We start from the raw sequence: 14,581 nt of genomic DNA, 5'->3' as shown, positions 1-14,581 counted from the left end.
AATATGGAACGTTTCTACCACCTCACTTAGTAACTACTGTATAGAATTCCTCTATTATGTTTTGTACTTACCCACGGCCTTAGAGAAAAATTATACTCAGTGCCAATTACTAGATTTTTATGAACCCATTAATTGGCAGTCACTGCCAATAACTGGGGGAAACAGCATAATCAAGATCTAGTAATTGGCACCCCCATTTTCGATCCTAAAAATTGGAGGTTATGGCAATTGTAGGTTATCAAATTATAGATTTTTTAATACAGAAACCAGTGATATTATTTCTCAATCGATATTTCCAACTACACACTGTACAGATAGCAACATGTGAACACATACCTCTTAGTTCTTTCCTTAGAGAATTAATGAAATTGAGCAGCTGAACAACAAAAAAATTCTCCAACTCAAACACCAACGAACACCTGATTCAGCTCTGCAGTAGATGGTGGAGAAATGTGTAAGCTACCAGCTGATGAAGAAAAAAGTGGTCTGGAACCAATAGAAAGCTTACAACTAGTAAATTAATAATAAAGTGCCAATTACTGGTGAACTGTCTATTACTGGTGCATTTACCCTAACTGTTTTTGCCCTTTCATAACTGCAACTACTCATGCAAGACGTGTATCTACCCCTTTTTGACTCATCCTTACTACAACTAGGATTGTAATTCATTGGGCCTACAAGAGTTTGTGCTGATTGCCCCTTTAACTCACAAATAGAGTCAAAACTGCAGTATACATTGTTGGTTAGAGTCAAACTTACTTCCATTCGATTCACTTGAGGGGAATGTTTAGTTTGCATCTTTCCAACTTCAGCTAACCTAACGTCTGATAGTGTGTTTTTTTCATCCTGCTTATTCATAGACTCAATTATCTGGCTCACTTCCTGCTTTAATTCTGAAAATTCAGCTTTAATGTCTGGTTTGTGTTGTCTAATCTCAGAACTTATACTATCCACTATATCCTCCTTTATCTGCAAAAATTGCATCTTCATTTCGGTCTTGAAATCTTTATTTTGTTTTTTCAAGGCATTTAGAAGGATGGCTAGGGCAGCTTCAGGAGTTGTTAGCCTAGGAGCATTAAGTAGTCGACTTTTGTCCAATTGGGTTGATGAAATAACCTCTCCAGCCCCCAAATTAAAGTTAACTGATGTACTTCTTAGTACTGGGCTTCTTTGTGAGGGTATATCATCATCTGAAGTGACTTCGATTTTGTGTTGTATGGTAGCCATTGGAGTTGGTGAATAAATGAGGATATAAAAGGTTGATGATCTTGTAGTGGATTATTAAGAAGCGAAGTAGTGCAGTGTCGCGCAAAGCGTACGTTTTGATTATACTTGCAGGTTAGTTGGAAAATAATTATTATAATCAATAACCACAGCATGAAACTAGAAAATTATACACGACAATAATCGGTAGGCCGACTTATGCACATGGTGTGCTAAACAAACAAATAAACACATGATATAAATACATTAACAAAATAAATATTTGGTTCAAGTTCAATAAAGCTTGAATAGTGCTGATTCGGGTATGTTCATTTATAATTGAACAAGAACAACCTATGAAAAGCCTTTTTGAAAATCTGCTCATTAAAGGACAACAGTGAAATAAAAATCAGGTGTAATCTTGGGCTATACACTACATGCATAAAACTTGTTCGACCTTGGTTATAACTTATTTAAAATAACACAAGTAAGCAATGTAAGCAGTAGGCTTAAAGTTTGCCGGATGCACACCCAATTTCTGAAATAAAAATATAGGCTATTGATTACTGCCTCCAGATTGCAGATCCTCCTGTAAAAAATAATAAGTAATGTAGGCTTGAAGTTCGCTGAATACAGGCTAATTCCTGAAAATAAGAATTAATTTCTGTCTCAAGATTGTAGATCTTCCTGTGAAAAATAATATTTTTAAGTAATGTAAGCTCCACTGTCTTCCTTGAGTCTCTGTTCGCCGGACGCCACGTGTGATGTTTATACCAGTCTCCTGTCGGTGATGGCACTTATCTGAGGGTTAACTCCTGTTTTGGGAAGTACCCTTGTCTTGTCACACGAAATAGGAAAAAATGTCTAGAGTATACTAGATTATTTTCCTGACAATTAATCAAAGGATTAATTGTACTATATTTCCTCAGGATCAAGTAACTCGATGATGGGTTACTATTGACCTCTGAAATGAAAATGATATTAGCATATAAATAAGCTATAAGCAAGGTCGAACACAGGGTCACTAAGGAACAAAATGTGATGACAAGTTGCATTTATTTAAATTTACTAAATCATATAAAAATATTGTTTGTTCAATAATTAATAAATGAATTTGATAATGAAGGGTTAAGCCCATAAACAATATAATTTTATTGTTAAAGAGTTCTTTCAAGTTTATAAATTTATTAAGGATGAGCATGTAGTGCTTTCACCCAAGGGTTGCCCGACTCAAGTTTGGACAGTGTAACGTCAGAATTTTTACAAACGATATACCAGTTTGTTTATGGAACAATGAGTCGAAGAGATTTTGAAATAATATTATCATCATAAATCACTCACATGATATGGGCCCATAATATACGCACACTCACTCATGAAGATTTGTTCACTGCATGGCTGGCATCTTTTGTCAGGCTGCATGGCATCATATTAGGCTTCATTATTTGGCTCGCGATTTTAATAATAATTAATAACTTCCTTTTGCTGAGACTTGGCAATCAAATTAAATTCTAACGTTACGGGAACTCTACATTAATTGTATTTAGCACTCTTACATAAATTTAACAATGAAACATTTAAAACGAGAAAAAATAACAAATAGGCGTTACAAACGACTCTCCATTGGAATGCTCAGTTGATCTCTCTCTTTCTTTTTTTTTCTCCGAAATTGAGAAGCTAGGTTTGGGGAAGAAAAGGTCACATGACCAGTTAATGACCAATCACTGGTCAGAAAAACAAATCTACCAATAGGATGGCTACAAATGAAGAAAATGTGCTCAGGTGTGCCATATAGAATAAATAAATAATTTTACAAATAAAAACGAGAAAACAAGCAAAACAAATATAGGGGAACAATGAGAAGATTTTTCAGCAGGTCAGAGTGTACAATAAACAACATAATAAAATTGAAAATCAAAGCAAGCAGTCAACAACCAGAAACAGACATGCCGGTTATCAGCTGACTGATAAGGTAGCCGGCTCAGTTTGCATCAAGAAACTAACCCTTATTGTAAACAAACATTCAACATTATGCTGTTATAGGTTATTCGAAAACCATTTACAACTGTTTGTGAATCTGGATCTTAATAAATGAATATATCATAGATTTTGTTGTTATTTCAACAGCCAATAAAAGTGGGTAGTGTAATTTTTAGCTTATTATTATAGAAAGTTGCTTATCAAAGCTGTTTGGCGAATCTCACCGTGACAACATTTAAACATTTTAACATTTAAACATTCAAACATTTAAACATTCAAAAATTCAAACATTTAAACATTAAAACATTTAAACATTAAGAGAAATGCCAAATCGTCGACTTGAATCTTAGACCTCACTTTGCTCAATCAACTAGGTCCTATTTTTTATATAAAATTTACGTTAATGGTTTGCCATCTGTGATAAAAAATCACAAGAGCTCTTCATGTATGTAGACGACACTGCTTCGATAGTAGCCCATACAAATTTCGAAATAGCCGAAAAAACTATTCAAGATGACTATAATAATATTCTTCGATGGTCACATGATAGGAACTTGATTATTAATAAATCTAAGACAGTGGTCCCACACTTCAAAACACCCCATACTAAGTTCTTAATCCTCCAGTTATAAAAAATCATGATTGTAGGCCTAAGTGTCTTTATTTAAATGATGGTTTTATTTATTTACTCTTATGGCTTTTATTGGCAGAGAGATCCTTTCGGATGTTCTGCCTTGCCGTATTAACCAATGTCATTTCCTATCAACACTCAAGTTTATATTTTCTCACTAAAAATTTACACTTCCACTTCCTGAGTTCCTATTTTATAAAATTTAAAATCAAGAAAACTATTTTCAAACACAAAATCACATTTGAAAAGCAAAAACTATAAAAATGTTGATGATAATATTGAACTGAAAATTACACATTACAATTTTTTCCATGGCAACCAAAATAATTTTTCAAAAAATCATTCAAAAAATGTTTGAATGATGGTGATCACTGCACATGTACCCCTTTGAAAGTTGCAAATAACACCCGTTACCTTCATGTAATCTTGGATGATAAACTAAAATGGGAATTACATATAGATTATATTTCGAAAAAGTAATGTGCAATCACTGCTTGAATCTTCTTTTTACATAGAAATATACCACCAGATTGTCTTTATCTAATAAATAACCCTGGCACTGAAAGGGAATAATGTATTTCAATGATCTTTTTCCATTATACATTTGAGGGTTCTGAATTGGATACGCTCTACCCTGTCTAATAGGTAGTTTGCAGCACATCCCGAATCCTCGATGCCATGCCTAATCAAGGATTCTGTTAATGATTTTTAATTTGTTCCCTATCATCATCCGAGATTACTCCAAGGAAGATATTTTCCAACTTATCATTGTGAATGATTTTCATTTGTGACACTACTGCTTCAATACTTTAGTCTACACTAGATAGAGAAAAATCATGAATTTTTTTGCTTTTTTTATTTTTATAATTACATAGATATTAGTTTGCTGATAAAATGATTCTTGGTAGCTATTTGTGAAACACCGCCTTAGAGTGACTAATTTTTCATAATATATATCAATATATCATTTAATATTATATATATTTCATATACTATATGGATTGTATTTTTAATGACTTATTGTATTTTTTGTTTAGTATTATCCTCAATTCTGAATATGATTAATATCTTTTGATGCTTACTTACTATAGAGTATCAAGTCTACTTTATTTTAAATTGAATTTAGTTTTATGATTTGAAGTTTTTGAGTTTTCCATTTTTTCCAATTTCCATTAACCCTATACCCTATTAATCATCCTTAGTTCATCTAATACCTCATACTCCTTTTTAAATTCCTAAACTCCCAGTTCCATGAAATTTTTTTCCTTAGTTTATTGTTGAAGTAAGCATTCATTCTATTTATGTATTTTATTATTTAATGGTTCCTGCTGTGAAATCTTTTAGGTTTAGCGGGACCAATTTTTTAATGCATTCTACTGAATAAAATTATTGATATTGATATTGATATTGAATTATTGAAAATCCTTGTTTATTTGAGAACAAATTGAGTTGACAATTCAAGCGACACTTGGTATTACTCTTAACTAGACTTGACTATAGGCTTACATGACTAAACTTCAGACTTCACTTGACTCAGGGTCAGTCTACTTAAAATTAAAAATACGAAATATGACTCACTGAATGAATCATGATTTCGAAAAACTCCATATCTTTTATCAACAGACATTCATTAATAGTGCATGATTGATCCCAAGCAATCCAAATGCTTTAGTTAGTGAATAAGATACTTTACACTCAACAACTCTCTTGATTTGAAGGCACTAGAGAAAAACGACGAATTACAGAGATTTTATATTATTGAAAGTTTGAATGGATAAAAGGAGGACATTTTTTGACGAATTACTTGATAATCGGACACAGTATATAAAAGTGAGAATCATCAAAGTAAATAAATATGAAGAATGTAATAATAAAGAAGGATACAATATAATGGATATGAAGAATATTATTAAAGTATGGATCAATCAAAACAATGAGAATGAATCACAACAATGCCAATTTAATTTAATTTTATCAATTTATATTTTTTTAGAAGCTTTCCTTTATTAATTAGGTGGGTACGATAATCTTATTTGTTGGTGAATTTCGTGATTTTACTCTGTTTGAATTTGTTGAGTTCGGCTCTATCTCAATGGCATAAATTATACTTCGAATACTTCCCCATCACCTTATTATTCTACAGCGTCAATTTTATGAACAGATTTTATGCACATTTGAGGATAATTAAACATACAATACTGTACAGTAATTACAATAGCCTACTGCACCTACACAGTATCCCAAGATAATAAAAAATTAATAGGGCATATACTTACGTATAGGATGGATATAGCTGTATCAAAGAAAGTTCGTATCATCAATAGTTAAATTGGAAGCTTCTAATATTATCACGTGTTGTTGTCCCTTTATAGGCTTTGTTTTTCACTTCGTATTACGAGTAACAAGAGTATCAAAATACATTTTTTTCGAATTAGCTTGAGTTTTCTAGGGACCATTGATTTACTTCGAATAATTGAGAATTTCGTATTATTGAGTGTTTGTATTATGAAGAGTCTACTGTACTTGATATCATACATATCAAGTTGACAGTGGGGTTTTATAAATTAATTTAAAAATTTTAATTCAATTTCTAAGTTTTTGAAATTGCAGTGCAAAATTGGTCAAAAGCCTCCTGCTTGGGAAATTTACTTCACTCTACTAATCCATTGATACTGTATACCTGTAAATAACAATAATTTTTTGACCTCGTTCTTTTTTGCATTTCACTTCATATTTTTTATCAAGTTCATTGAACAATGAGACTCAGGTCAATTGAGACGTTGATCAATTTTTTGTTTTTTGTCCATTATTTGACTGGGCAGCATGATTTGGACCGGTGATTATCATGGTTTTGCCGTTCGCGGGTGGTTACGAAAATAATATAAATCTGTGATCGCTACACAACAAGCTTTTTGACGTCAATTCAACATGACACGCAGAATTTCTGTTCCCAACACTATTTAACACAATTTGTGTCTGCTACAACACAATTCAGTCGTGAGTCGTGGGTTTGGAAGTTGAAGGGAACTAGCAACAGACACGTCTCGCAGATCCATAATCGGCTCTGTCGCACTCTGTAGGAAATGAAACAGGAAGAAGCTACTGAGACATACAAGTCAGTTCGATAGTGTCAACCGCAGAAGCAGTAAATTATAAATTTTTTCTATTGGGTCATATTCACCCCGTGAGAGTATTGCAGTGTTAAATAATTGGCAATTAATATTGAAATGTCACTTCAATAAGGGTTTGAAGTTATAATTATAATTGATTACCTAGCTACCGTATTGTTGTTGTTGTGTATGATAGACTAATAAAAGTCCATTTTTTAACGTTTGATTAATTCCAATACGATATCAAATCACTATCCATCTTAATTATTGCCTTCTGTTTTGGCTTAGGACAGAATGAAAGCTTTGGTTTGACTAATGAAGATTCCAATGCGATTCTGTTCATTCTATTGCTAAATAAAAAGCTGAAATAGCAATGGAGAAATATAATAATTTGTCATTACAAAAACAAATACTGTAGGCCTACCGTACTGACTAATAAATCTGCTTTAAAACAAAAACCCAACATAAATCACAGTGACAGTATACAGGGTCTGTATAATAAGTAACCGGACTGACCTCAGGAAATTTTTTATTGGCAATATATGCACAATTTTCTTTTAGAAACCTCCAAAGTAGTCCCCATTGAAGTCGATAACACGCTGATACCGGATTTTCCAATCCCTGAACGATCCCTGAAAGTCTGCAACCTCTATTCTGTCTAGAGCCCTAGTCGAAGCACGTTGAACGTTTTCCAGAGTCCCGAACCGCGTCCCGTTAAGTTGTATCTTGATCTTGGGGAACAAAAAGAAGTCCGATGGTGCCATATCCGGGCTGTAATGAGGATGTGGCAACGTTACCCTCGACTGTTTGGCCAACTGCTAGGTGATGAGCAGGCAGGTGTGCGACGGAGCATTGTCCTGATGGAGGATCCACGAATCGGCAATCCCCGGACAGACTCGATGAACCGGTTAGTCGACGGAGCACCTCTCTCTAGTACTGGCTGTTCACAAAGAGTTTGTGCCACACGGCCAAACTGTAAACGAGATCAGTTTACTACTGTCTACTACTACAGAGAGGTGCTCCGTCGTACACCTGCCTGCTCGTCACCGAGCAGTTGGCTAAACAGTCGAGGGTAACGTTGTCACATCCTCCTTACAGCCCAGATATGGCACCACCGGACTTCTTTTTGTTCCCCAAGATCAAGAGACAAATTAACGGGACGCGGTTCGGGACTCTGGAAAACGTTCAACGTGCTACGACGAGGGCTCTAGACAGCATATAGAGGTTTCCGACTTTCAGGGAGCGTTCAGGGATTGGAAAATTCGGTATCAGCGTGTTATCGACTTCAATGGGGACTACTTTGTAGATTTCTAAAGAAAAATTGTACATATTTAGCAAATAAAAATTTTCCTTAGGTCAGTCCGGTTACTTATTATAAAGACCTTGTAATATAACTTATCAATTGATTACAAACAAATTCTACTTCTATAATAATAATATTAACATCCCGAATGTATCTTAAATTTAACCTCTAATAACAAATTGCATTTCCCTTACATTCCAGATGGAAGATTTTCTTTCCCAACTCCTACTAACGCACAAGCACAAGCACAGAGAACAGGAAACAGGTAGGAATTATTTAATAGTTCTATGCTTGGTTTAAAGGTGATTTGATCATTGAAAATAACAAGACTGTGGATTTCCATGGAAATGTTTTGTTTTTTTTTTCAATGAAATGCTATCTTAATCACCTACTACTTCATCCATCGACGAGTAATTTGACTGAAGTGGAATACTTTCAAGAGTATACTTAAATTCGTGCACCTCGCTTTTAAAAACGTTCTACTGGCTACTTTTGTGATATTTTTTTAAGTATTTTGATTTACTCACAATATAATCACTAAAATATACCAAATTTCCAGGAAACCCCTATTTTAAAATTTTTACTTTTTGAGATATGAGCGCCTATACTGTAAAAATCTTTGGGGTGACCCACTTCTGAATTGGTATAGAGAGGTCCACATTATAATGATGAAGAAAGATAAGACGAGAACAACGTTGCTGAGTCTCTTAAATTGACTCCATTTTACCACTGAGTGTACATAGCTATAACTCAATACATCCCATTGAATTTGATCTAATATTAGTTTTAATTTCATTAATAAAATAATCGATTTCATGTCAAATTGATTAAATCACCAATAAAGTATCTTTTCACAATAATTTGATTCTAAACTTTGCTTTCATAACTGAGATCAGATTTCTATTTTCATACAAACCTGAAAGGCGGCTAATTGAAAAAGCCGTGATACACCAATCTGAACTTCAAAGCAACAGAAATTAAGTTATTCGGTAGGTTTTCTATTCTAATTCATTTTTAAAATAATATAAAAATAAAAATCCTATTTATAATAGGATAATTTAAATGGAAATAATTCTGAAATAACCTTTAAATATTACCTATTTATACCGGTACCAGTAGGCCTAGCCCCTATTCCAGTAAACTGAATCATGAACGTAGTTTAGGATTGTCTCAAAGTTATCAACTTCTAAAGTGTCATTTCCGGTGTAATTTGTGTTTCTCATATGGTAATGACTAAAAATAATTCCATTTATTTAAAAATACATTTTAAATCAATGATACGACTTGTGTACTGAAATGCTTTGGTAGAATGATGAAAGAATATGGTGGATGAGAATTGTTTGTTTACATCTTTACAGTCACTGTCAAAAGTAGTACATGAAATATTTCTGGCTAACTGACAACATTGCAAAGCTAGAGAGAGATAGCTCTATCTGCTTTGTTGCTAGATAGACAAGGATAGCAACACTATTGTCAATCATATATACTGCAATTATAACGTGGACCCCACTATATAGCAAATGAATTCATGAAATTCCAAAGACAGCATACATTTTCCTAAGATATTGTTTTTATCAAGACATAAATATCAACTCTATGGAAATTGATCCATTTTGAAAAACCTAACTTTAGCTATGTAGAGCTATTACGAGTATTTGAAAATGCCATGAATATCACTAGAACTTATATTTTCTAATGAATCGAATATTATGTGATGAGATAGATAATATCTTGGAGAATGTAGGCTATACACAACATTTCATAGTTTTATTCGCTTTAAGAATAATAAAAAAAAAAGAAGAGGAGAGTAACTATATGTACTTATGCTAGGGGCGGAACTTTAACCCCAATTATGCATGCAATGATTTCATACTATGCATGATGATACATGCGATGATGAATGCAATGATGCATACAATTATTCAAAATTCAATGAATTTTTAACTATTTTTCTTGCCTTTTCACTGCTTTCAATTGAGTTTGCCATAGATCTCTTCAGACCTGGCAAAGGAAATTATATAAATCAATAATTGATTCTTGGACAGAATATCTAAGTTGCATTTTGAGCGAGTTCTACAATCCAGGGTGTTTCTGAAATTGACCGTAACCTTCGTGAGTGGTTTCATGATATCTAAGTTTCTGAAAGTGCGAGAGATAAAGGTAAAGGTATAGATAGCAAAAGGTAAATGTAGCCTAAAGATAAAGGTTATAATGTTCGAGAAAGAATAACTTCAACATGAAGAGGGGAAACCGATTTCTCCTTCCACAATTATTTGTAGCATAGACAGAATAGTCGAGAAGAGAGTAAGCATACCGTACCCACACAATTATATTGGATGCTACACAAAAGTAGGGAGAATGCTGTTAGTGGGGTGATTACAGTCTGTATAAAATAAGTTGAGACTTGGCTCTTCAACCGAAGAAATTACGCTACATGATTGCAAAATCGTGTGAAATTGTAACTAGATCTAGTGGTGCAATCGATAACTGACATGATAGAGAAGGCAGGTTGCCAAGAACGTATTATTTCGTCTAAACGCATTAGAATGCATTGAAAATCAAGGATGTAATATCACCACGATGGCATTCTAGGGTGGACCTAGGATGAACTAGTTGGGTTATATGGAGTGATTTTGTGGGGAGAGAGGCAGGACGATGCAAGATATGAGGAGAATGGAAGAGGATAGGACAGCGTGGAGGAGATGGACTGATGCTGGTACCCCTATGCTATAGTGGCAGAGGTTTTCCCGTAGTCTCCAGTGTACTATGCAACAATCAGTCAAACATCAATCAATCGTCTTGATCCAAATCAGATCTTTAATTCAGATTTGGTGTTCAGTTTTCACAGCGAACTCATAGTTTTGGCTAAGAATTTTTCACTTTTGGGAAAACTTCGAATTCTCTATGAAAACTCCCTTTCCTGGATCGCCATTTGCATTTGGTATAGCTATTGCTATACGATAATCTTGGCGAGCTGAACAAAAAAGCTTGCAACAATTTTTTTGTAGGAAACAAATTTAAATGTGTCCCAAATATTTGGGGGGATCCAGTGGTGCCTGGAGGTCTGGAGGTTTTGCTGTAGCCTTCAGTGTAGTATGCAACAGATTTGGTTTTCAGTTTTCACAGCGAGCTCATAGTTTTGGCTAAGAATTTTTTGCATTAATTTGGGAAAAATTCAAGTTTTCGATGGAAACTCCCTTTCCCGGGTCTCCATTTGAATTTGGTGGAAACTCAACCATGGGTGAAGACTTATTTCCGGGAGCTGAACAAAAAAGCTCCTACCGAATTTTCTGTGCGAATTATTTATTTAAATGTGTCGAAAAAATTGGGGGGGGGGGACTCCACTGTGTTCTCTAACCGATGTTTAGGTGGGTTTTCCGAGACAATCAGCCGTATTGGCTTTTTGTAATTTGCAGCTCTAAAATGATAAAGATTGAAGCACAGCACGGAGATTTTATGGCCAATGTTATACCTTACGAGGATAGGAACTCTGTTACCGTTTTCATGCTGATCGTATCTAAATGACATATGTACAGCACTACTGTACTCCAAGAGCAATGCTGATTATAAAAGCATAAAGTAACAATATGAGAACAATCAATATTGACTTTGTTGTAGCTCTGACACTTTGTTACACTTTTAAAAATTTGAAAAACACTCACTTCTTTATATTATATCAATATTATAACCATTTATATGTATTGTTTATTGTTGCAGAGCTGGCAGGGGCAGAGGTTTCTTGAGTAGAGTCTTCAGTGGATCATGCCTGGGTGGATGTTCTCAACCACAAGACTAGATTACATTTCAATTTTAACTTAAGGAAAATACTGACAAATAATCCATTAAAGATGTGAATTGAATTGAGTCAATAATACAACAAAATGTATGCATTATTTCGAAGTGATAATTTTTTTTTGTCATGTACGGTAACTCAACTAGACATTCATGATGTCTGATTTGTCTGTGGTGAGGAGGGGTGATGGTAAAGTGGGTCATATGACGGACAGATTCAATTGTCACATTCAATTCAGTTGGTATACAGTAGTACGTCCCTCGACGTCCTGTATGATCGGAACGCTGCATGAAAATTGACTTCACATATATATAATAAACATGAAACAAATCACATTATGACAAAAAGCTACCTAATTATTGTTTCCTTCAACCGTCCATGCAGTCACCAAGTGGCAAATGAAGTCCACATTCCAATATTGAATCTGAGAGTGGTAAATAAGATCAGTATTATGATATCAATATAATTGAATCTTTGTTCTAAAGATTTAATTTCAATTCGATTTTATCAAGAATTCCAAGGATAGGGAATGCCTTGTCCAGTCAAATCATTTTGAACTCACCCTAAAATTTACAGGTAAGAGCCCAATTGTGATTCCTCAACTTTAATGCAAAGGTACATTAAATTTGTTGTATCGTTCATAATAAACATCTTTAATAATATTAAAAACCAGTATTACCATACATTTGTTGTATTATTCAGTCATAACAATAATTCAATTTATTCTTATTACAGTGTGTGAAGTTTTTCTATTAGAATAGTAGTGTGTGGGGGTTTTCTATTAGAATACTAGTGTTTGTTATTGGGGTTTTCCATTAGAATAGTAGTGTTTGTTATTGGGGTTTTACATTACAATAGTAGTGTGTAGAAGTTTTCTATTAGAATAGTAGTGTTTTGCACTGGGTTTTTCTATTAGGATTTAGTCAAACTAATGTTCTATCAAAAGGGGAAGTGATAATAATACATGTGAGTTGAATGATAAGCTACCTGAAAATTCCATATCATTCATTAACTCGTTGTTGATTGTAACTTGATTTCTGTTTTGATGCATAAATTATAATGTAGGCTACCTATCTATAACAAATTATTCATGCAGGTAGTTTGACATCAATTTTCTAATTAATACATTCATAGTAATAGGATGTAATTCAATACATTCAAATCTCAGTACCTCCATTGATTTCGCACCTTTGTTCTTGTTTTTAAATAAATATTCATTCACCAGAAGTTGTTCATTCATTCTGGAACCCTGAGTCTGCTTGTGATCCACAATGCGCTCTATGAAGCCCGACATACTTATCAAATAAGGCTGGTCACTATAACGATAGAACATGCATCTACATGTTCTACCGTTAGAGACCAGCATAAATACGACTGCCAGTATTGTAGTGCCAAATGCAGAATGCATGGCCTTGCTAACGATTTACAATGTTAGTAATTTTATATTCTATGTTATGAAATATATACATACATTTTTAGATGAATGACATAACATCAATGACAAAATCATCATCAACGGAAGCCAAAAATAATTGGATAGATAATAAAAAGAATAGATTACAGGGTATACAAAATGAGGGGTGCAAGAAATTGGAAAATTGAGAATAAAGAATGATAGCTCACATAAATAAAAAATATATAGGCTACTGTATAATACAGTACAGTAAATAGGAATTGAAGTGCAAAATACTCCCCATTAGCTGACTTAAAAGTGGATATGAGAATACTATTCATTGGGTTTAAAAATTTTCTAAGGGTAAAAAATGCCTAAATAAGTTCCAGGCTGTTGGATGATGATAAATGAGTAGACTTACAGCTTTGGGTGGACTGTAAAAGGGAAATAATGTTTCAACTCATTAATATTATTAGCAGAGTCGGCTTTTCAACAGGGTAGAAAGTTCAACTTTTTTTTCAATATTCAAGATTATTTATTGCCAGAACAACTTTACATTGGATAAGCACGTCAAAATAATATCAAAATATAACACTAATCTTGTGAAATAAAAGAGAAACTATTATAAATGAAATTGAACATATTGCTGGCCCGCAAGAAATGTGACACAACTCAAAAAACTAAATTTTCCAGGAGCGCCAGAGTAAAGTTTTCCTTTTTTTCAACATCCTTTAAATCTTTTTATTCTGATCCTAATTTGATCCCGAATACACCAATGTCTGCATAACTTCCTCAAGAATGACAACAAAGAATTTTTAGGGAGATATTTTTATAACTATACACCCCATCATAAAAAATATGATCAAATTTTGAGTTGTGACATTTTTCTTGTAGTCTAGACAATACACCTCTCAAAATAGTACATGCAGCGATGTGGATTATCTCAAGTTAAAACGGCATAAATTGAAATTTTATGTACCAGTAATAGATCCTTACAAGGATGGGGATCCATTGGTTTCGTAGGAGTGCAACAAAAAGAACTGTAAAAATTATACAATATTTTCCAATTTGTGAAAATGTTCCCTGAAGTTTTCTCTCAGGAGTCTATAAATTTAATTATAATTATTAGGAACATGAAGTTACTTATCAATATTACAAACTAAAATTG

At 33.6% G+C, this 14,581-nt stretch overlaps 1 protein-coding gene across 1 annotated transcript in view; it reads left to right on the top strand.

Moving 5' to 3' along the window:
- LOC111054601 overlaps window positions 1-12,058 on the top strand; it is a 171,417-nt gene extending 159,359 nt beyond the window's left edge. Inside the window, exons 10-11 of the mRNA XM_039432333.1 lie at window positions 8,429-8,492; window positions 11,945-12,058. Of these exons, the coding sequence (XP_039288267.1) occupies window positions 8,429-8,492; window positions 11,945-12,023 (143 nt within the window). The 3' untranslated portion in view covers window positions 12,024-12,058. The remainder of the gene's footprint in view (window positions 1-8,428; window positions 8,493-11,944) is intronic.
- Window positions 12,059-14,581: the final 2,523 nt, after the last annotated feature.

This window comes from Nilaparvata lugens, chromosome 7 (assembly GCF_014356525.2).
Source record: "Nilaparvata lugens isolate BPH chromosome 7, ASM1435652v1, whole genome shotgun sequence".
Lineage (NCBI taxonomy): Eukaryota > Metazoa > Arthropoda > Insecta > Hemiptera > Delphacidae > Nilaparvata > Nilaparvata lugens.
Note: the sequence above shows the minus strand (reverse complement) of the source record. Positions and strands in the feature narration are given on the sequence as shown.